Source organism: Maylandia zebra, linkage group LG5 (assembly GCF_041146795.1).
Source record: "Maylandia zebra isolate NMK-2024a linkage group LG5, Mzebra_GT3a, whole genome shotgun sequence".
Classification (NCBI taxonomy): domain Eukaryota; kingdom Metazoa; phylum Chordata; class Actinopteri; order Cichliformes; family Cichlidae; genus Maylandia; species Maylandia zebra.
The window spans coordinates 30,422,071-30,447,363 of NC_135171.1; the positions used below are offsets into that span (position 1 = coordinate 30,422,071).

The following is a 25,293-nucleotide window of genomic DNA, read 5'->3' on the forward strand; positions in this document are numbered from 1 at the left end:
TAAAATTATTAAATGTGATCACTGTGAATTTTTAGTAAACACTGCCTACAGTAACATTCATAAAACATTACATTTATAGCAAAGGTGTGCACAGCTGAGCTAATATGTGAGAAAAAATAAGTAAAATATTAAAAAGTGAGAATAAAATTTTCATAAGTACGGGAGCCAAAACACTTGTAATTGCCAACTGAGGAGCTGGTTTGAGTTGACTTGTGGGGTTCTTGAGGAGCATGTGATTGGCTAGAGAAATGGGACTGTAGCCCTCATTGGCTGTACATCAGGAAGTCGTAATGCTTGAGAGATTAGAAGGTTGCATCTAATCCTGCGTAGCGATGGGGGATGGATAATCCTCTCTGACTATTACCCCCTTGTGCAAGGCCTGTGTGTGTGTATGAGACAGTATGCCTGTGTGTGTTTGTATTACTGCGACTAAATATATAATCCTCTTCTTTTTGACTACAGGGAGACAGATTAAAGTGATCTTACTTCACAGTTTCAGTACATTTTTATAGATCTACATTTACTGATACTCCTTTATTTCACATTTATTTTTGTGATGTATTTTTTTTTATTGTTTATAATCGTAAGATGTTAAACTGTAGCATCTTATTGTGATAACATGCAAAATACAAACATAGAGAATACAAAATCCCAAAGAACCACTGTTATCAATTGGAAGAACAAAAAGTTTGGCAGCAGATGGTATGGTTGCAAATGCCCTGAGGTCAACATTGTGGAGCGAGTCTGACACAAATCATTTGAGACAGCTTAAAAGTGCAAAAAAAGAACTGTGTTCTCTATAACATATTATATTTTTTTTAAATAAAAGGTTCAATTATACTTTACTTAATTTACTTTTTTCAACTTTTTAATTAACTTAGTGTGACATAACTGAATTAATTAAAATATATACAGAATTAATTTTGGAATCACACCTATTTCTGTTGTAACACATTTTTTCTGAATCTTTTTGTTATATAGTTGAAACAATTAAAATGGTTTTTTGCTCAATTAAAATTATCCTTAATTATGCAAAGAAAATTTTTTAACACAGAACACAGTAGTTTAGTATTACGGGTTTTCATGTTAAATCCTTGGAAAGGAGACAAAAAGGGGAGGAGTGGCAGCAAATAACAGAAAGAAAAGAGTAATAAAATGAACAGTCTATAGTGCTTAACTTCATTCGTGTCAGTGACTCTTGTCTAACTTGGGTAGGCTATTGTGGGACAACAACCCATCCAACCTATCCAATCCACCCATCTCCCAATGTATGACAGAAGTTACAGCAGCAACAGATAATTGATGCCATAAAATGTGTTGATAAGCTGAGGCTCAAGTGGAGTTGCTGGAAAAAAGAGAGCCATGATAAACAGTCTGTGCTGTGGGTGGATTGTTTATAGTATTTTAACATTGAATGTAATATAAATTTATTGGTTATCAAAAGTCCTGGTATATCACGACAACCTTAATTATTGTAATTACACGTTATCACCAACACCTGTAATTGTATTATTTAGGGGCATATAAACATGAAAAAAAATTCCCCAAAGTTGAAAATAGCACACAACATTGCTTCATTGCGTTGCCAATAACCTCACTCAAAGCCTAACAGGATTTATTTTTTTTGGTTTTATCTAAAGTTTTTCTCTACTTCCAACAAAGTTTACTGTTTTACTTATAATTACTTAGACTTTGGTTTTGGGACATTTACTTTCATTTATCTTGGAAGTGTGCAAGTATTAAAGGAGTAGTTGTGTAGCAACAAGGCCTGCATGGTACGCTTAGATAGGCTTACTGTGTTGCCTGACGTTAATGTGTTTTTTGCTCAGTTAGTTTTAATGCTAAAGTTTCTTGGTTCATTTTTTACTAGACATATTGTTTTGACATGATGATAAAATTATTCCACTGGCTTTGGAGCTCAATGACCCCTACATTTTTAATGTAGCACTTCTTCAGAACACTGCAGTTCAAACTGATGCTGACTATCCTGAATAGATAGATTTAAATTTAAAAAACAAAACAAAAAAACCCCACTTTTCTAAAAGTGAAAACTCAAGTCTTTCAATAAACAAAACATGGATTTTTAGTTACTAAAAAAAAAAAAGAGTTAAACCGGAAAACTCTCCTATACTGCTGTTATATACGAATTAGTTATCAGTGCAAAAGTTCAAGTTGCTTATTTTCATGGATAGTACAGGATAATATTGCAATATTTTGCATGGGGATATTGTATTGATACAAGGACATGAAATATCATAATAATAAAATAATTTAAATGCTTTGAGAATACTATCAATTATAGGGCTCATTTCATGTAACACCATCTTGAGATAACATTAGCCAAACAAGCACATATTAACTCAGTTCAACCAAAAAACAATCCAACACCGAACACACACCTAGTGTAAAAATACTCACATGAGTAATTATAGGACAATAACCTTCGTGTATGAACCAAAAAATAAATAAATAAAATAAAAGCAGTGGCTTAGTGATTGTGGGGGTTCTGTTTCATATTCTTGTATATTGTGGTGACTAAAAGTTTGCTCAGAGCCTGAGGGTGTTGCATGCTCACAATCACTTTTGATCACAAAGTAATTGCATAGGTTGCACAACAGAATGCAAACTGATGCAAACAGTCAGAGTCTGATTTGGGCAAACTGCAATCACTCCCAGAGAGAGTGAGGTTTGCGAATAATTGCTATCTAATCTATAAATAAAAAGACCTGCCAATATGTTTGTTTTTTTTTTGTTTTTTTTAATTCATTTTCAGGCACAACAAATACCTATATTGAACATAAAATACACAAAACAAAAAACAAAACTTGCCTGAAAAAGGAGTGGGACGAAGAAAACTTATTAAATCCCACCCCTATACTCACTCATCAACAAAAAAAAACAATAAACTTCCCGCAGCTACGCCCATCATTGCATACAGACCCATCAACAGCCCCGGGCAGATACAAGCATCTAAGCGGCAGCTCGCAACCAACAATTAGAGCCTTCATAACTGAATACAGAATATATAAATTATAAATTGCATTACCACAGGTAACAGGCAGTAATAACTACAAGTAACAGACACACATATATATACATACATATATATCTACACACACAAGTACATATATGTACATACATACGCACACTTTATTTTTTATTTTTTATTTTGGAATCCATACCAGCAATGGTAAGAGGACAGACATTACAGAGCACACTAAAACCCATCATTGAGTATACTGTGACCAGACCAACTGTTTGTAGAGAAATTTAAATCTATGAATATTTTTGCATTGTTTCAATTGTAAACTCAGACTGTTCCAGATTTTCACACCACATACAGACACGCAAAAGCCTTTACGGGTTGTTCGAGTTCTGGGTAATTTGAATTCTCCAAAGCCTCTCACATTATAAACCTTTTCTCGAATTTCAAATCTAGTTTGTAAATTTGCCGGTAAAAGTTTAGTAAAAGCTTTATACAAAATTATGGATGTATTGTAATTAACCAGATCCTGGAATTTAAGTAACTTTGCCTGAAGAAAGAATTTGTGAGTATGATCTAGATAACCAGCCTTGTGAATAATACGCAGTGCTCGTTTCTGTACTGTGACTAATGGATTAGTTGTATTTTTATATGTATTTCCCCACACTTCCACACAATATGTAAGATATGGAAGAACCAGGGTACAGTACAGAGTACGAAGTGCATCTTTATCAAGGAATTGTTTCACTTTGTTCAAAACTGCGAGGCTTCTGGAAATTTTGGTTTTTATGTGTCTGACGTGGGGTTTCCATGAAATTTTGTTATCAATTATAACTCCCAAAAATTTGTTTTCACTCACATTATCAATTGGTACACCTTCAATGATAATTGGTAATTCTATATTATATTTTAAATTACCAAAAAACATTGCTTTAGTTTTATTTATATTTAATGATAATTTATTTATGTCCATCCATTTTTTTATTAATTTTAGCTCCCTGTTTACAGTCATTACAAGATCAGTATAATCATCGCTACTGAAAAATATGTTGGTGTCATCTGCGAACAGTATGAGTTTAAGTACTTGAGAAACATCAAAAATATCATTTATGTATACATTGAAAAGTTTTGGTCCCAACACTGACCCTTGGGGAACACCACATGTAATACCAAGTTTCTCTGAATGGTAATGCCCTATGCTAACATATTGTTCCCGACCTGTTAGGTAACTTTTTATCCAGTTACCAGCTTTCCCTCGAATACCATATCTTTCCAATTTATCCAGTAAAATTGAGTGATTGATTGTGTCGAAGGCCTTTTTGAGGTCAACAAAAATACCAACTGCATATTTATTTTTATCCAGTATATCAGTAATTTCTTCTACTGCCTCAATTATCGCCATTGAAGTGGTTCTTTGCGTTCTGAAACCATACTGACCAACATTTATTATTTGATGTTTTTCAAGGAATTTTTCTAATCTTGAATTAAAAAGTTTTTCTAGAATTTTTGAGAATTGAGGCAGTAGAGAAATAGGCCTATAATTGGTAAAACTGTGTTTGTCATTACTTTTATATAGTGGTATTACTTTCGCAATTTTCATTTTTTTTGGAAAACAACCGGACTGAAATGATAAATTACAGATATATGTTAAGGGACTAGCAATATTCAGAATAACCTGTTTAACTACAGACATATTTATGTCATGATAATCCATTGAAGACTTACTTTTACATTTTAATGTGATATTTATTACTTCTTGCTCATTTGTAGCTGAGAGGAACAGTGAAAAGGGATTTGATTTTATATTGCTGATATTTTCATTTTTATGACACGGGATGTCCGCTGCTAGTTCAGGGCCAACATTTATGAAGAATTTATTGAACCCATCGACAATATTACTCATGTTGTGATTTTCACCATTTGCATCAGTAAAATATTCAGGATATGATGTTCCAGAAGATCCTTGTTTAATTAAGTTGTTTAACACATCCCAAGTTCCTTTTATATTGTTTTTATTTTCATATAATCTTCTTCTATAATAAAGTTGTTTGCTCGTTCTTATAATATCAGTCAATTTATTTCTATATGCTTTATATCTTTGTTCCACTTCTTTTGTTTTTACTTTGATAAACTGTTTATACAGATTGTTTTTCTTTTTGCAAGCATTAATAATTCCTTTTGTGAGCCAAGGACTTTTTATCTTTTTTTTCTTTGTCATGTGTTCGTTTACAGGACAATGTTTATTGTACCACATAGTAAAAATATCTAGAAAATTATCATAAGCCTTGTCCACATCTGACTCTTCATACACCGAACTCCAATCTTGTTGTGCTAAATCGAAATTGAAGGCATGAATTGCTTCTTCATTTATTGTTCGCTTTGCTATCATGATCTTGGTATCTATTTTTTTTAAATCACAGTCACACATCAGTTGACATCAGTCAGAATGAGTCTTAACTCAAGGGCATTTGACTCAAGTGGCTACAAGCTGGTTGTGTTCTGGTTAGTGCAGGAAGGTTGCTGGACAGAAAAACAATGGTTAAATGTGCATTTCTGTCTATGTAGACAGCACATTTATCTGATAATACAGTAAATTGCTCTATTATCATAAATAGATTGCTTTTAATTGCAAAGATGACCCCATTCAGTTGCAGAACGATATGTCTGATTCCATCATTGCAACATTTATGGCAGCTTTTAGTGAGATAACTTTATCTTACAGGATAAATCAGATACCGACAAAGTTAAAGTTTGAGGGCATGAATATGCAGTTGAAAAACTGTGACAAATTGGGATATATGTTCTCGTAGCATATTGTAAAATGTTAAAAATCAAAAAGAGATTCTATTGTTAGTGAATTGTTTTTATAATATAGTGTTATGGTGTGGATATCACCATGATAAAGTAAAATCATAAAAATAATAAATATTTCAAACACACACACATGCAAAAGAAAAGAGGCTGCATGCAGTGTAGTGAAGGGCACATAGACTGACAAAGGTGTAAGTGATACTAGGCCATACCCCTACAGGCCAGACAGGCAGTGTGACAGAGTAAATGGGGTCATCAGCTTAAGGACTTTCAAGCTACACTAAATATAGCCCATTATTGACAAAAAAGAAAAACAATACACAGAGAGAGAGAGAAAAGAGAAGGGTAAAACACAAGATGGATAGAAGTTAATGGCTTAGATGAGATTGCTTCTTTAGCATTTATGTCTTGATTCTGGCTCTGTTTACACTGTGAAAGTGGGGGGGGGGGGAATTAAAGATCTGCATGCTTGTTCAATTTATTTGTCATTTTTCTTTCTCCCTTCCTTCCCATACTTCTCGCCTTCTGAAATACTTCAGATCGTGTGGAAAAAAGAAGAATGCAAGGCAGCCCTGGGGCATTTATGTGTGTGAACAGTTTCCCTTAACCTGTCTTTTCATCTCCTATATTAAATGCTCTATGGCATAAGTCATAACTCAAAGTCTAGAATTACTAGGCAACTATGACTTCAATGAATTTTGCTGCAAAATGAACAGATTTTTGCTTTTGTATTTCTTATACAAAATCTGTAATTTTGTATATGCTTTTCAGAATTTAGTCATTTATGTCAGAACACTCATTTCTTTCTTGAATTCATTTATAGGCTGCTTTGAATATTATTAACGTTAAGCAGAAATAGCTATTATAACTCATTAGATACTCCAGGTAGATACCCTCTATGAAGACTTTGGTGGGTCAGTGGGAGGCCACTCTCGCTTCAATAACTGAGGGTGGTGGCTTCAACAATACGCATGAAAGTTTGCTGAATTAATATAAAACCCGTACTTAAAGGTCATGGGGTTTGTTGCACTTTTACAGGAGACTTGGGTCTTTGCCATGTGTTTAATTGTTAAGTATATTACATCCATTGTTTGTATTACGTCCATTTTTTTAAACTTGTTTGAGGAAAAAACACAACACTGACATCATAGGGGAGTGGCAGATCTGTCACATGCTTTGGTGCGATACTGGGGAGGATAACACCAATGGAGAATTTACATGCACTTATTGATATGGCATCAACTGGTCAATAATCAGTTTATTAATTATCTGAAAGGAATTAAAGGCCTCTTTTAGAAGCTAGTTTTCCCAACCTGTAGCATGACTATAGCATGGCTCAAGTATTAGTTTTCAATTTCAATCATGCGATAATAACCTTGCTTGCACCATTAGAATTTTGAGGTTATGTAGGTGAGGTGAGCCACTTCTGTTCCTCAGTAAATAGTAGAGAGAACGAATACCAAGATTATGCTATGCAACTGATGTTCTCCTAATGAGAAGGAATCATTTCTTTGTTCAGAAAACAGCAATATGGGGAGAGAATGTTACTGTACTACATGGTCAGCTGTATCTAGAGAAATCCACAGCTTGGAACAGAGTAACTAACTGAATTAAATGCCAGACTGGTTGCCAGTATTTATTTCTGTGATTGATTAAAACCTCTATCCGCAGAGAGTTGGAAGGTAAAGTTATTTGCACACAGGACCAGACAAGAATAACTACATACCATACTAGTCACCAATTTCTTCGGTGTGTTGGATTAAACAACTCAGAGGTTTGTCAGGAAACACTCATATTCTTACCCCAATCTTGCAGATGGATTTTGGGAATGTGGGTCAGACCTGAAATGCATCATTGCATGGAGTTGGGCAGTCATGATACAGTTATTGTTGCCTTTAAAAGAATGCATAATGACTGATTTCTGATCTACAGTTTCTGCTGTTAAGGACTAATTAAATTTATTAATTAGTAGCTTTTCAATTAATGCTTGACATTAATTTTAAGAAAATGAAATGGAACCATATTAACTTTTATTATCCACATACCTGAAGCATTTTCTAGGAGGTTATAATTCTGAAACACAAACTGTTTCTTCACTACTGATGGAATATATATATATTCCATTTCATATTAGACCTAAATATAAAATGCTCTCACTTGCTAGTTGGTCAAACCATGATTTGCTACTCTGCTTGATTCTAATCAATGTTAGCACCAGCATCTGTTTAACAAGCAGGGGTTCAGAAATAACTCTGCAGAGACCAGCAGGGAGGTGAGGACTAGCAGAGAGGACCAGTGATGCTTGAATGGTCTGATGAGGCAATCAAAGAAGGGATTGACAGGGCCATGATCTGTGTGTGTGCAAGTGTGTTTTTGAGTGCACCTCTGCTCAGTTCAGTAACCATCAATAACTGTGTATTATCTGAGGTCTCACAGAGGCCTGGTAAAGTTGCAGGGAAAATATAGATTCATATAAACCAGTGGAAGCCTTTAGTTGTTCACTGGCTTTCTTTTTCAAAGGTATTTAAGTTGGCCTTTTTCCATGCCCAGCAGAACATTAAAAATAAAAATCCATCAAGAGTTCTCAAATTAACAGTTTTAAGCCAATATTCACGACTCCAACATTTAACCTAATTGCAGAAAAAAATCTAACTGCCTGACATCTACCGACCAAACTGAGTACCAATTAAAATTTACCATGCAAATTCCAGAATATTAATGTTAAAAAATAAAATAAAATAAATATTTCAGCTTTGAACTCACTGTAAACGTCCAAGGAGGAGAAGAAAAGACCTTAAATAAACGACTTGCTCAAAAATTGCTTATTGATTTTTTTATTTTAGAAAAAAGGAGGTTACATATAAGCAATTAACTGGATTTTTCTTGTGCTTAGTGCATGGGGATGGTTGGAAAGACTGATGAAAATTTGTACTCTTACTGGGGATAAATATCAGCTAATACAAGCACCATAGTCAGATTAAGAGCTAATTAAATGCACCATACTAATCTAAGAAGATTAGGATAATACCTTGTATTAGGACTTTTTGTAGTCCTGTGAAAAACTATGTACATCTTTACTGATGATGATTGCAGCCAATTGCTGGTAATCAAATGCATTTGATAAAATGATTAGCAACAACAACAACCTTTATTAAAAAGTACCTCACACCAACTACTTCTTAGTTGGTTATTGCTGCTAAAGAGGAAGATGGTTCTATAAGCTACTGAATCACAGGGTGTACAGAGTTTTTTAAGGGTTTTTGAATTAATCCTGTAAAAACTTTTTTTTCACTTGATTGTATGTCATCTTCTCTTTTTTTGAGCAATATATATTAATAAATTATATGCTGTTTCATTTTTGCCTTTCCTACCTCACCTGCAACCAAACATTACACTTCTTTTTGCATCCCTTTTTCTCCAGACATTATTCTCATTTTCTCAAATGAATGGAGCACCAGAGAGAGTGGGGGAGGAGTGGGGGATCCCTTTAGATCTTACCCAGATGTGTCCTTTAATCCTGTAATTAGCTGCAATTACGGTAATAGATACAAGAGATGGAGTGATCATATTTGCACACTGATTAATTTCTGTAATCTTGCTGTATGGTAAGAACTATGTCTTCTGGTCAGATTTCAACTTGCTCACTGAATGCTTTATCTCTCTCTCACACTTCTGCCTTCCTTCTTCCCATTCTCCTTATCTCTCTGCACCATTTCCCACCTCCACAAAGCTACCCTGAGCCCACCCCCCAGTTTTTCTCCATACTCCTCAATCCCCTCTTTGTCCTAGGTGTAATTCATCTGGTTTCTATCCTGAAAAGGACGCAGAGGGGAAAAAAGGAACACACAAGAGACAACAGAACAGAATAGGACACAACAAGAGGCCCTTTAGATGTTGCAGATGATGCCTTTAATCCTGTCAATAGCTGCAATTATAGTAATTATCTCTAATAGCAGCGCATTATGTTGAGGCTCTGATATGTTTAACAGATGATGCTGAATCGTGCCGCCTCTACCAGGCAGAGAGGGCAGAGAGCTTAGATTGGTGTTGATTTCATTAATATCAAACAAGGTGAAACTGATGATGGTCCCAAGGAGGTTCATAGACTGAGGACATTTTTGTTTTGTTTTGTTTTTTCAGGCTCTGGGTTGAGGTCTAATGGAAGTGTCAGACATGGTACTAAGGGGTCTTTTAGAGGTGTAGAATGAGAGAAGAGACTGGAGATTGATGGTAGTAAATATAAGGGGTTTGAGAGAAAATAGGGATAATTATATCTTTGGAAGATGCTCTCAAAATAAGATTTGCCTTCTGTGTTACAAGATGTGTAAATCTGCAAGACAAGAGGAATAATCTACAGCTAAAATATACAATACGTTAGTTACTAATCTAACCTACAGCAACCCAGCTTTATAACTGTAACATCTGTTTAGTGTGTGCTTAATATTTACAGATTTTACAACTAACTACAAAAATTAAGCTGTTCCGGATGCAGCTTGAAAGATGACTTTCTAACTTGCACAGCAAATATTCTACCTTTTTTAGTGAAAAAAAATTGTAACTATCTGTGAAAATAAATTCTGTATAGGTTATAAAGACAAAAGCCAGTGTTGTTGTCTGTGGCAGAACAAAGCTCCTGGTTACTAGATTTATGGATGAAATAACTACCTTTTCTGATGGATTTATAGTCGTTATTAATTATAGTTAAGGAGACAATAAGTCAGGCTATACTTTTCTCAGTTTCTCAGTCAGTATTATCCCACATCTCTTCTAAATATATATTTTTAAAAGACTGACGGTCTGAACACACGTGGATCAGTCATTTAAATGTGGACCTTCACTAATTGGCGGGCTATGTAACAGTCGTTACATCTATCCTTTATTTACAGTTTATGGATTATACACTTTAAAGTCCTCATACACTTAATACACACATGTGGAGACTAGTTGGTCTTTTTTAAAGCAACATCTCTTTCCTTGGTAGCTCATTCTCTCCCTCTTTCAGACGCGCACACAAGCGCCCTTCCAGGTCTTGATGTGAGGTAGCTCCTTGATGCAGTGATATAAGAGGCAGACAACAGACCAAGAACGGGTCAATAATTCATTAGATAGAGGACTCAACTTCAACCCAAATAAACGTACACACACACACACACACACGCACGCACACCTATCTCACTCAGTTCCAACCACTGTATAAAAGACTGTCAAAGAATAAGTCTTTCTCCCACTTTGTCTTGCGACTTAGACTTTCTACTTTCCCTTTATGATAATTTACATTTAATCCTGAATTTATGGTCATATATGTCAATTATTCGTGGATGAAACTATATTTGATATAAATATGAACTGTCAGTGGTTAGAGAGAAAACACTGTTCTTGTGTTTCCCTGTATCACCTAGTTTTAAAAATAAGACCATATGAATGAAAAACAAACAAGACATCCGGCTAAAAAGGTTTTTTTTTATTATTGCATTTTTTTCTCCTATATGGCACTTGGGAGCAGAAGAATGCACAAGGCACAGGTGTGATGGTTAGTACCATTGCCTTGTAGCAATAAAGTCCTGGTTTTGAATCCATTTGCGGAGTTAGAACGTTCCAGGTACACCAGCTTCCTCCCACAGTCCAAAGACATTAATATTAGTTAAACTGGTGATTTGAAATTGGCTACAAAAGTCCAGAAGCCAAAATGTGTGAATGTGGGTTGTGAATGGTTGTTTGTGTTAGCCCTGTGATAAGTAACCTATCTAGGGTATATCGCTTTTCTCGCCCCATCTTAACTGGTATATACTCCAGCCCAATCCAGCTGAAGACAACGGTTTAATGGATAATATACATTCTTATGTACAAACGTACATACAGTATACACTGTATGCACGTGGGTCCAAAAGCATAATGACAGCCTCCTTTGGGGCGGTGTTCCTTGGTTTGGGATAGCCCCTTAGTACAAATGAAGAGAATCGTAATGCTACAGAAAACAACATTTTCTAGACTGGTTTCAAGCCCTCGTTTAGGGACTTCAACCCCATCCACAAACTCTGAGATGCAGTATGAGATGGGGCTTATTGCCCAAGTGTTTATACTTTCCTTTTGGTGGAATTAGTATATACAACACAACACAAAACAAGCACTGAAATAAACCCATCACAACAAGCCAGTCTCAGACAGATAGAAATGGGATGCCACGAGTGACAAATCTGAATCAGCTGTAGCTGCATTGTGAAGAGTGCCTCAGTTAAACACCACATTAATCTGAACATCATTTTTTATATTATATATATATATATATATTATACATTTCATTCTCAGTTCATCTTAACTTGTCTTATTTCATATCGTTAAACATCATGCATCTAATTAGTTTTACAAATTAATGTGTTTTAAAGAGTTCCTCTCTTTCCTTAAACCACATTCTCTATCTATCTCGGTCCGAAACAAACAAGTCAAATATTGTTTCTGTAGCTATAGTAAGAGAGAAAGCTGCAAAAAAGGTCAGCTAAGGTGAAATGAGACACAAGATCAGACTCAAACTGGGATCATGCTTGCAACCCTCTGCTTTACAGTAGTCACAATTCAGTGGTTTAATTCCAGAAAGATATCCATTTAGGGAGTAAAAGCTCTTGAATGTTGTGCCTGTTAGCAAGCGTCAATGTGCTACAGGCTGAATTTGGCAAATTTAACAAACATCTTAGAAAGCATAATGAGGATTGATTTTTCTTTATATGTATATAATTTAGGTATCTTACATTTAAGTCATTTCATTTATCAGTATCCTGACATTTAAGGCTCCAGCGTGTTTATAAAACAATAACAGGCACCTAGGCTTTAGACGCTTGATTTTCAAAACTACATAAACTGCTGGGATTACGACAAAGTGGAACTAAATGCCAGGAGAATGGTACTTGTTTGACTGTATTGTGACAAGTATAAAATTTGGTGGAGAGGGCACTGCACAGAGTCCTGACCTCAACCCAACAGAGCAGAGACTGTGAGCCAGGCCATCTTGTCCGACATCAGTGTCTGACCTCACAAATGCGCTTCTGGAAGAATGGTCAAAAATTTCCATAAACATACTCCTTAACTTTGTGGAAAGCCTCCCCAGAAAGGTTGAAGCTTCTATAGCTGCAAAAGGTGGGCTGATATCACATTAAACCCTTTGTATTTAGACTGGAGTGTCACTGAAGTTCATATAAGTTTAAAGGCAAATGAACAAATACGTACTGACAAGTTTGCCTAATGCACAATCATGCACCCCTCTGTCACTATAAAACACAAAAGCACAACCACAGACTCAGAACGTGCCTGCATGATTTTTGTAAAGATCCGATACTCTAGAAAATGTTGTCATGCATTAAAAAAAAGAATTGCTTTTTTACTAATTGCTGTGTTTCATACGTTTAATCATTAAAGCATCTTAATATAGGAGACAGGGAAAGACATATAGTGGTATTTCAGCAGGACTCTGCAAACCAGCACTAAGCCACTGATCCCTACACATTTACTCTTCTTTTGGGGTACTTTTGTGCAGTACCTTGTACTTCAGTATACACTATGCACAGTGGTTAGAATAATTTGAAACTGTTACATCACTACAAGTTTTTCACCTTTCCATAATTCTGTTACAATATTACTGTGGTGTGCCCAATTACATCTGTATTTGTTATTTTTTGTGTTTGATGTTTTGTAAGCAACTGGATGTTTCCTTCCTCCCTCCCTTGCTTTCGTCCTTCCTTCAATCTATCTACCCGTGCATCTGCTCATTTTTATAACTCCCATTGATGTTCTTTGAAGTCTTTCACTGACCTCATACAATTTGATGATTCCATTGGTCTCGTTGGGAGCTTTCCACTGCATGAAGATCTTTTCTTCATATGGCGTATTCTGCAGAGATTCCATAGGCACTGATCCAGGAACTGAAAAGACACCAAGTACATAAAGTATAATAATACATTACAACACAAATATGTACTCATATCTGAAGAATGTACATAAAATTATATTCAAATAACTGGTTCACAAACATATGTATGTGACAAAAGTATTAATAAAGTATAGGTATTACAGCAGAGATTATAAACTATTTTAGAAGTATGAAATGTATTTATAGTAATTATATTACAATATTACAATAAAATAAAAATGTTCATTGTTTTCTGACATTACCATCTAATTGTCAATCTCACTAAAATGTCTTAGGTTGTAAAGAAAGTCAACTTTCCAGAAAATGAATCCACACAATCATTGAGTCCATTTCTAATAATCCCCAAAAGAGCAGTTAGCACTCGAATACAGAGTACCAGTTGAAAAACACAAATTGAGATAGACATAAGCAAAAAGGCCGATGTGCAATGTAATGACTAAATAGCACATCTCGGGTTCAGTGACTCTAAATATTAAAGGGAGGGAGTAAAAAGAACTATGGAATCAGAATCAGAAGTAAAGAGAGGTATATTAAATTACACTAAATTACAGTTCAGCTTCTCATGATTTAATTAAATTTCTTGAGTCCAAAAGTTTCAAATGTCTCAGAAGGTAAAAATATTCAATTACCTGAAATTTAATTATAGGCTTTTTTCTCCCTTTGAGGCAGTGTGAGAAACACTGTTTGATCTGGAAAACTTGATAAATGGAGGACATTTGCAACTATTAGGTATGATAGGATATTTCACAATATTTCTTATAGTGTGAAAGAATGAAATATTTTGCTGACATGCAGCAATACCAGTCTATGTTAAAAGAATTCTTATTTTAAAAGAATTATTCTTTTAACATAGATATAGTCTCGTCCAGCGGATATTGATATTTTATCACATGAAAATGAGGACATAACGTCATACATAATGTGATTTCCTGAGAAATGTGTCTTAATTAGCAGTTCAACATCAACTACGCATATTGAAAGTTTAACGACAACCTACGACTTTTAGGTATTGCCATATTATTGTGCAGCTCAGCGGTAATTTGTAAAATGAACCCAGTGTCATCCTAAGATGAATGGGAGACAGACAAGCTGTAATAATGTCATGTAGAGATACATCTTGAAGCACCCTGTAGTCAGTGAATAATGGAACAACTGCTGAGATTAAAAAAAAGACAGCAGCCACTGAGATTTTCTTGGGCTATGGGCAGATTTTCTGGCTCACTGCTGGGAACGCTACATCCAAATCAAACTCACTGGAATGAAAAGCCTCAAACATAAAATTTTATTAGCTTACAAAGTCAATTACCAATTCAATGTCAATGGACCAACTGTCTCTAGTAAGGGAGAAACTTTTATCTGTGTTAATGATTTGATTCAAAGTTCAGCAAGGCGCGCATTTTGTGTATTTATCATTTAAGGATATTTTACAGTAAATGATCTCTTCTTCCAGACATTTGGTATCCATCCTGTTCTTTGATTGTGATGAACACATCTTTACTTTCAACCCTTAAGTTCAGCTAAGATCAGTTGACTGTATTGACACTTGCTCAGAAGATGTGATTTCTTCTGGATTTATTAATCTCAAGGTGAATTACTTTACTATCTGTTAGTCTATTATAAAGCAATGTCCTCAATGCTTTAGTTTTTAATTAATCAAAACTGTTTAATGATTGTGTTGTGAATTAAGAAATTCTGCCAATGGAATATTTGAATAACTGATGGACTAAATCTGATCACTGATCACAAATATTTTATTATGGACTGCAGTTTTTTTTTTTGAAAAATAAAAACTGTGTTTCCGAACAGCTTGAGTACACTGCATTTCAAATCCAATGAGTTGGAGTGAAGTGAATGGTTATCGGTGTAAAAGGTTGTTAATCAAATTATAAACTGTGGGGTCAAAAGATACTGAGCAATGAGGATCCTGTCTGTACAGGAAAGCGCAGACAGGACTACTTGTGTACAAAGACAGTTGACTCATTAAAATCTACCTAGTAACAAGAGTGTGAGTGTATCAGTGGGGTTTTCAGGATGAGGCAGGCTTTCACATGTCTTCATGGAGGTACACAGACAGAGAAGAGGTGTCAGACATCTCATCTGGGAGTGAAGCTGTCAAACAGTCGAACTCACCAATTTACACAATGCGTTATACATAAAAGCAGAAACACGCAGCTACACACAGACACATGCACTAGACCCTTGAACACAATACTTACACACAGTTGCACGTACATACACTGAGGGGTGTGAATTGCTCTAAATGATAAGAAGAAAAAGACAGTGTGCCAGAAGGGACAACCAACTGCAATGTGCAAGAATTCATGTGTGCTTCTATGTGTGCATTTGTGTCTGTGTGCATACTTGTTACTCTTGGTTTGGAGACTTTAATCTCTTTCTCTAGTCTCATTTTAGGAAGCTAGTTCCCAAAACATAAATCAGTAAGCTTTGCTGCCAAGTCCTGCTTTTGTTTAGGTCAAGGACAGGATAAGGCCTTTAACTTCAGATTTTTCTTTCCACCTTTCATTTTTACTTCATGGCTACTTACTATTTACGTACATATATGAGTAGAGTTTTACAGTTTAGAGTAAAATGTCATATATATTTGTAATATTCTGGATATTTATAATTGAGCTTTTTGTATATATTAGAGTCATTTCTTAAATTTTGTAACTTTGTAATATATTGTATTATTTATTTTAGTCCAGTCTGTTACTGTTCTTATGGTCTTGGAGCAACTGACACTACAACGTTTTCTTAGGGATTATTAAAGTATTCTGAATCTGATTCTGATCATTTATTGTATGTTGACCTTAATTCTGATTGATCTTGGATGAACATAATGTTGGCTTACATAAAAGTTAAGCTTGTGTTGGTTTTGGACTCACTGTAAGTCATTGTGAATAGCAGTGTTGGGTAAATGCCTGTGCGGTAAGGCAGAAATGAGTCTGACAACTGCAGGACTCTTTTACAGTTGCCTCAGTCTGATGCCCCTCAACTGAAAAAAAGCATTTTGGAAAAAAAATTCTGCAAAGTTCCGCCATTTACAGCCACAAATTGAATCTAACAAAGATGGATGTGCCACAGCTAGTTCTTTTACACTTGAGAATTGGCTGCCATTATCCATCTCTCTCTATAACATCCAACAGTTTAAGGAAAACCCACAGTATGGGAAGTTTCCAACCTTTTCTGCTATTTTTAAAGCCATAAAACAGTGACATGACAAACACAACAAAGACCAGTCCTTCTGAGGTTGAAAGGGTTATATTTAAAAACTCCACACTTATCCACATTTCAATGCCCAATATTTAAAAATATTAAAGTTATTTTGTTGTTTTGGCCCCTTTTTGGCTGTTAGAAGATTAAAAGAATTTCCTACATTTCCTACAAAACATTTCCTAAAAATATACTTAAATGAAAGGGTGGCTGTGTTGCAATAAATGAAATTTATTGCAACACAGCTGCTCACACCTATAGGTTATTAAATACAGATATTTGTGTTATTATTTCTTATATGAGAAAATAACAGGTTAGAGGATAATGTAACAAAAGTATGACCATTTATCGGTTACATTAAAAATTATGGCTCATGACTCCAAACCTCAGAGTTAATGTTTTATACCTTAAAAACCCCCAAAGATCAGAGCACAACAATGGCACATGGAAAAATAACAAAGATTATTGGAAACTATTTTTTGACTAAAATTCATTCACAAAGTATTCTGACTCACAGCTACTGAGATGCACAACAGAAAGCACACAGACTAGTAAACTATCAGACAAGTCTGACAGGAATATTTTGATTAGTAATTCTGAGGTGTTGATTAAGGGCCCAGCCTGTGGAGCATATCAAATTACCCTAACAAAGAAATGCAATTAATTGCTGCCATTTTTATTCAACACCTTATCACTCACTTCTGTGTCTGTGTGTGCACTCTCATCTTTTATGATGCACAGTGTCTACCTGAAAATCGTTGGATGTTTGTGTGGTACTTCTGTGTGTTGTCTCTGCTGTCTGTGTATGTGCACGTGTGTATACCAGGTTTGCATATCTGTGTGGGGACCACAATTGAAAGTTCACTATACTTGTGGGGACCAACAGCCTTTATGAAGACAAAATCCCCATCCCCACAGGTTTGAAGGAATTTTTGGAAACTCAAAATGTAGTTTTAGTGTCAAAGTTACAGTTAGGTTTGGGTCAGGGTCAGGCATTCATTTTTGATGGTTTTTCTTAGGGGTAAGCGACTATGGAAAGCGTTATGTCAATTAGATGTCCCCACAAAGATATGAAAACACAACTGTGTGTGTGAATGCACGTGAGGAGCCTTCTGTTACTCACAGTGTGTACCATGACATCTGTGTATGCTGCTTTCCAGTGTGTGCATGACTCACATGACAAACCCCCGTATCTGCTGTGGTTTGCATGTGTTTGTGTGTTCCTGTGTACCTCGGGGGCTTGGACAGAAGAATACAGACTTCATTGAAAAGATAATGGCAGCTGTAACACATTAATCATAACTTGATTAAGTCCCATCATGCTGCAAGATGAATGGCCTGCTTTATTACGCCAGCAGCTCTCTCTTCTGTGTGTGCCCCTGTCTTGCCATCTCTCTCAATCTTTCTTTTGTATTCAGATTTTTTGTCTCTTAACCCTCTCTTGCTTTCTAAGTTTGGCTCAAATTATCTTTATTGGCATGAAATAAATCTCTGCATTTTATCCCTGGCTTTCATTTGTCTTGCGCCCTTTATTATGCAACAGACCTGATTGTTTATATGAAAATTTTGACTTTTAATCTTTGTCAGTGTTTCATCTTGTAGCAGCTGTTTGCAAGAAAAAACTAATTTTAAAAATCCCTCTAAGTGATTTTGTGATTATCTCAACTATAACTATGTAAGAGTGAAGTAAATACTCTTGTAGTCACTATTCACTTTGAGCTATTTTTTCCATAACAGTGTTTTCTTTTTGTTTTTAACATAAACAACTACATTTTTTTTCTTGCAGGGAGGGGGGGGGGGGGGGGGGGGGATTATTTAGTGTTATGTAGTGTGTTTTTTTTACATGTTGTTCAACACAGATGCTTAGCTTCCAGGGGAACAAATAAACTCATCTTGACAAATGGCAAACAAGCAAGGTTTACTAGCAGTAGTGCAGGATTCAGTTTTCATTGTGATACAAGGATTTAGGACAGATACATATTTGCAGTTATAATTAGAAACCCCTCAGAAAGTACAAGGGCAAGATTTGAATCATTTGAAAAACTTCTTTTTGGCAATCAGACCACAAATAATCCCCTTCATTAAAGCCAATGTTTTATCCATGTGAAAATTCCTATTCCTATGTATACAGTGGGAAAAATAATTATTTGATTCCATCCTGAAGTTTTCTCACTTACAAAGAAATTAACTCTTTATTTAACTCTGTTTTTATGGTAGTTTCATTTTAGAGGAAAGAAGCAGAATAATGACCGAAAATTTTTTTTTTTTTATTTGCTCTTACTTCAAAATAGCAGCTACAAACCCAGACACTAACAATGACTAAAAGTCATTATTGCCATATAAACAATCAGGTCTGTTATGTAATAAAAAGCCCAAAACAAATGAGAGCCAGGGATGAAATGCAGAGATTTATTTCATGCATGATAATCTGAACTGAATTAATACATTTCTTTTAAGAACAAACCAGCATAAAATGAAAATCAGTTCAATCCTTTGGAGGTAAACAAACTTAGCAGGGAATCAAATCAATATTTCCTCCACTGTATGCATCTAATCTATGGAATATTAAATGTTAAATGATTCCGTTAACATTTTATATACACAGTAGCGTCTCGTTAATTTTTTAACCTGATCTAAAGTTGTCAATAATGGTAAATACGATTATGCCAAAATACTCGTTCTATTGTCATGTAAAGATTTTGTCCTGTAGGATTAGAAAATTTGACTTTTACATCAAATAAAAGTATAAGAATGATTAAAAGCACATTAATGTAAATGCACTTCTACAACTTTAAACGTGCTCTGATAAACTGCCTTCCTGAAAAGTGAAGCTCTGAAGAAAACAAACAAAAAACAGAGCTGCTATCTTTTTTTCCTTCTACTCTGATCTTAAACAAGAACCGTACTGTGATGGTAACAGGATGATGTCATCTCAATTGCTGTCATTATAGTCTGTGTGAGGAGATCTTTCTCTTTAACAGTGGTTTGGATATTTGTGCACATATAAACAAAGGGATTTAAGGTTACCATATTTATTACCCGTTTGTCGTGTAGTCATTGGCACAACACCCGAATAGATGGAACTGTCAGGGGTGATCCTGGCTCAAGAGTTGGGTGTTCCTCTTGTAATCGGAAGGTTGCCGGTTCGAGCCCCAGCTCAGACAGTCTCGGTCGTTGTGTCCTTGGGCAAGACACTTCACCTACTGCCTACTGGTGTTGGCCAGAGGGGCCGATGGCGCGATATGGCAGCCTCGCCTCTGTCAGTCTGCCCCAGGGCAGCTGTGGCTACAACTGTAGCTTGCCTTCACCAGTGTATGAATGTGAGAGTGAATGAATAGCGGTATTGTAAAGCACTTTGAGGGGTCCCGAAAAGCGCTATATAAATGCAATCCATTATTATTATCATTATAACTGTAGTACTATAGAATTAGTACCCATACACTCTTCCTCACTCTAAAAACAACATATTGTTTCTGTCCATCTCTCTTTCATTCAGATCCAGTTCACAGTCCTCAAACTGTAAATGTGGTGGATGTCAGAGCCGCCATAATATGATGCCCAAATGCCTTCTATGATCGCCTTTAACTCCTATGCATTACTGAGTTGAGGATGAAAATTATGGCTATACTAAAGACAGCCACACACCCACGAATACACTTACAAACAAAGTCCATAAGAGATGCTTAGAGATATTAACAGAGCTCTACTCACAAGCCCTTCTACTAATATTACAGAAATCAATGAGTAATAACTACCACTGTCACAGTAATCCAAGAAACACCGGGGTATAAAGATCAAGAATGTGTGCACAAACAGCTCCCCATATAGAAGACATCTGGACACTGAAATCAAGGAATCCTGCAAAGACATTAGAACATTAAGAGAGGAGCCGAAGAGCATTATGACAGCATTATGTCACTGGGACCCAAGGGGGACCCATGCAGACTCACAGATCCACTTAACAAGAACAACAAGATTTCCATAAGTGATGCTATAGAGAGTGCCAAACAAAGGATCACGTCTCTGGCCACCAGGCCAAAGAGATATACCAGAAAGGCAAGGGTCAACAGAATTCTTCCCTCTTTACAACATGTTTTTTTTTCTCCTGGGCATCACAGTAACCAGTAGGCAAGCACAGCTAAGAAAGAAACTGGAAACAGCACCAGAGGGTCAAAGTACCAGCTACTAGTTGATACAGTAATATACCTCTCTTAAGACCAGGGAGTCAATCTGAGGACCACCTGAATTGACTACAAGACAAGCTACAACTCAGCCAGTTGAGTCCTTCATCTGTAGGTCATTAGGTTTCCGGAGGGCAGGTTAGTGGACATGCAGGACAGTTACAAGTACCTAAGAAAGTAACGGACATTAAGAAAACTAACCAGGAACTAGAAAAGCAAAAGCAAAATGACACAGAAACTCTGATTATGGAAACACGTGAACGCTCCCTAAACACCAGATTGATAGAGGCCACAGCCAACAGGACTGAATATGGATTAGAAGTCCCGATGTGAGGTGGTCAAAAACAACAGGCACTTTAGGAACCGAGCTTGAGGAACACAAACATAGTAGTGATTAAGTTACTGCCCTGGCATGATGTGATGTAGTGGGAACCTGCCTCTGTTTGACAGTGAAAGGCAAGGTCCTAATTTTTATCTGCTTTAGTCTTATGTAGCTTTTAATAGTTTTATCTATATAGAGAATTTTAAGAAGTGATTTACATCTTGTGTACAGTGGCTGTAGTTATAGGCATCATTCTTGTTAAGTGAGATGATGGAAAACATTAGTATTACTTCATTACTCCGGTCATTGTACAGAACCTCTTTCTGCCGATCCTTTTATCAAGGAGCAATGGCTTTGATAAGCAATGCTTATCAAATAGCATATACAATACTGGATCGTAACTCTCTTTGAAAGGTAGCAATGTCATATTAGCTATTTTTAAAGAAAGTTTCACAAGTTGCCTCAGCAGTCTTGTTGTTGCTTCTTCTGTAATTGTTATTATAATTTGTAGACAACTTTAGGTTAGAAAGGCACATTTTGCAAAGTGCTTATAAATGGTAGTCCAGCCAGTTTATGAGAAAATCAGTATTCAAGCCAAATATAATCAAAGAGAGTAAACATGAAAAACCTTTATCTTCTTAGCAGCACGACAGTAAGAAACTGTTTTTCTTTTTCTACACTAATAGGTGTGTCAGCCTAATAGTGGTGGTCTCCTCACAGTGAGCTAAAGCTAAAACATTCATGACTTAATATGGTTTGATAGACTGTGTGTATGTGCATGTTAATATGCTATAATCTGAAAGGTAAAACAATTAAAGAGGGCATTATTAAAATTGCTCTTATCCTGAGATTACTTTCACAAACTAGGAGAGCATGGTCCTTGTGAGTAAGCGAAAAGTAATTTCATGTCTTAATTGCAAATCCCCAAACACAGGCTCAAGTTTATTTCCATTTTATAGTATGAGCACAATAAAAAAATGGAAAACCATATATGTTTATGCATGTGCATGTGAGAGAGCAAAAGCTTCACTCACAGGAGCCCCAGCTCTATAAAGCTATTACCATACAAACAGTAATTAGCCTCCATGTGAACAATTGCTGTTCTGTTCCCTAATTACTGAATTACAACCAGGAGATTAACGATGGTTAAATAAAAAACAATTAAGAACAAAACAATTAAGCCTTTTTCCCCTACCCCCTCGAAGCCATTGGTACTCCCCAGTCATGTTAGTTTTTTTTTATTTTAAGGGTTCAGGCAACTTATATTATCCGTGTGCTCGTCTAGCAAAGGTAGGAATTTCAGACTGAGATGTGATGTTCCCCAGAAGCTAAATTCAGAGAATATTAGTTATGAGATCAGGAGAAGAACAGTGAGCCCTGAGGAGGGCAGGAAAGAGATAAGAGATTTGGGATCATTAGAACAATGTTTTTATCCTGCTTATCAGGCACTGCTCTAATGCTATTCCACTTTATCGCAGGCATGTTGTTGAGAGAAATGTGAAGCATCAATGAATTATTACTACACTGTAAACCCGAATGTTCAAAGTAATTAAACAGATTAAGTAGTGTATACTCAAAGTCTTTAAAAAGTTCTGTTAACTTAAATATGTCAAGTTCGTATAACATGTTCTTCTTTTTGAGTAAATGAAACTAATAATATTTGATTGAATTGAACTATTTCTATATTAAGTAAGCATCACTTAAAATAATAACTTAAGCACAACGTAACACAGTTAAGTTAGGACATATAAGAATGGTAAAGTCCTGTTATTTTTGTTGTTTCAAGTAGGTAGGATTTAATAATAAACTTAATTTATGTAGCACATGCTAAAATACAATAAAATCTCAAAGTGTTTCACCAAATAAGTAAAATCAAATTGTCTTAAATGCATTAGTGGAAGACAAAATGTATTTATTTTAATATTCATTGTTTTATCACTGTGTCCTACATATATATTTTTAATTTTTTCCGTAAGTGTTGAGCAGCTGCAGGAATCAATTTTTATTCCGAGTTAATCTCTGATTCACCCTCCGAAGCGGAAGGCGGCGCTAATGAGCATTAATACGAAACACAGAAGAAGTAAAGGTATATGGGCGGGAACAGCACCAAAGAGGCAACACGGACGACTGGAGAAAGTTGGACCTAATGGCAGCAACTAGCATCACTGGACTTACAGTAAGTTTTCAATGTTGATATTAGTTTATTGTTAAAATACGAATATTTAGTTGTATTTTGGGTGCGTGTCGAAAAGAATAGCAGAAATGTCGGTCCGTGTTTTTTATGTGCTTTGCTGCTCTCCCCGAAGGAAACTTTGCGCTTGCAGAGCTAGCATTAAGTTGTTGTAATGACGGTCGCAGGCTGTTTAAAAAGTTAGATACTACTTGCTCTAGAGGTGGCGCCCGGTCGCCTAGTATGAAACAAAGTATTTTAATCTCTCTAAATTTTTAAACCCCCTCTCATGACTCAGAATAGTTGGGTCCAAACAAGCCCGTTGTCCCTGCAGTTACACAACGGAGATGCCTGTCTGCAGTGAGAGTGCTTTCAAGCAGTTTTCTTGTTAGAAACGCTATATTTTAAACTATATGTGCAGGGTTAGGGTTGTGAAGGAGCTCTCGGACCTCTGGCCTGCTCTAAAAATGGAGTCTGAGGTAATATGGATCAGCTCTGTTTAAAATGAAAATTGTAATTCTTACTCATGTGGCAGCTTTTTGCTGCTTTATAAAGATGTGCGAGATTCTTCAAATTGAACTGTATTGTCCTTCTGCTGTAGTTGTATGCAGAGTTTCAGCGGATTACAAATCAGAACCTGCCCAATACATTCTACGCTGAACTTGACCGCCATCTTCCTCGACTGATGACCTTATTCAGCCAGGGCATCAAAAACTGGGAAGACAGCAGATGCCCTGGTTGAAATTCTAAGAATTCACAATGAACAGGTAATAATAGATTGTTACACATTTCATAGGTTGAACCAGTGGAACATTGGACAGGTTCAATGATTTAAATGAGCTTTTTGAATTTTGCTATTACTCCACTTTGTGTTTGCTATTTGTCTGACTGTATTAAAGATGTGAACAGGTTATTTGTGGACATATGTTCTGATTTGACTGTTGTTTTTGTTGTTGTTCAGTAAACTCACCAGTATATAAAATTCTGTTTTTATCTGGAAATAGGAAATCCATGATATCCACACCAAGCGCACTACCGTTCTCCCTGCCCTTCCTGTCTATCTACGTGAGGATGTCTCTGGATTTTTCAGAACCTGCACTGTGAGTGTCCTTAAGTATCTAACAGATACTACTGTGTATATAAACAGTGCATCAAAGTACAAACATGTATTTTGATGCACTGTTTGGACTTATCTTTGTTTAGTCTACCCATAAGGTTTCCATGTATGGTCTTTTCTGTCTCCTCACTACGAATGAACTGAATTGGTGTTTTGTTGAAAGTGATAAGATGTTTAGTAAAACATTTTCCTGTGTATTTCCTTTAGCTTAGTTTCAGTCTATCTCACACCACTTGATTCTCTGGTGAATTAGCTGATTTATGTGTGCAGAACATGGATCTTCTGTTTTTCACCTCTTACAGTGAGACTCAGGTCTCCCTTGTAAAAGAGGTATTGGATCTCAGTGGGAGTTGGTAAAATGAGAAATTATATGTCGTCTGTTGTATTTCTTGGGTTAGATTGTGATTAGTATCTCTTTTTCATTAATTCAGGACGAATCTGATGAGTTGGAGCTTGATGGTGTTGAAGTGGCCCTCTTCACTGTCATCAGTGACCATCACACAACAAGTCCAGTTCACTACCAACCTGTGAAAATCTCTGTCGTCATTGAAAGTGATGCCGTGTTCAGTCTCCCCAGA

At 35.9% G+C, this 25,293-nt stretch overlaps 1 protein-coding gene and 1 long non-coding RNA gene across 12 annotated transcripts in view; one reads left to right on the forward strand and one right to left on the reverse strand.

Moving 5' to 3' along the window:
* ptprt (protein tyrosine phosphatase receptor type T) overlaps positions 1–25,293 on the reverse strand; it is a 328,497-nt gene that overhangs the window by 148,335 nt on the left and 154,869 nt on the right. For all 11 annotated transcript variants that reach the window (XM_014413047.3, XM_014413046.3, XM_023155006.2 and 8 more), the window contains exon 11: positions 13,595–13,704. In XM_014413047.3, the coding sequence (XP_014268533.1) occupies positions 13,595–13,704 (110 nt within the window). The remainder of the gene's footprint in view (positions 1–13,594; positions 13,705–25,293) is intronic.
* Positions 22,954–24,661, forward strand: LOC143418652 (uncharacterized). Its single transcript, XR_013098671.1, has 3 exons — positions 22,954–23,604; positions 24,200–24,365; positions 24,603–24,661. It is a non-coding gene; the product is annotated as an uncharacterized LOC143418652 (long non-coding RNA).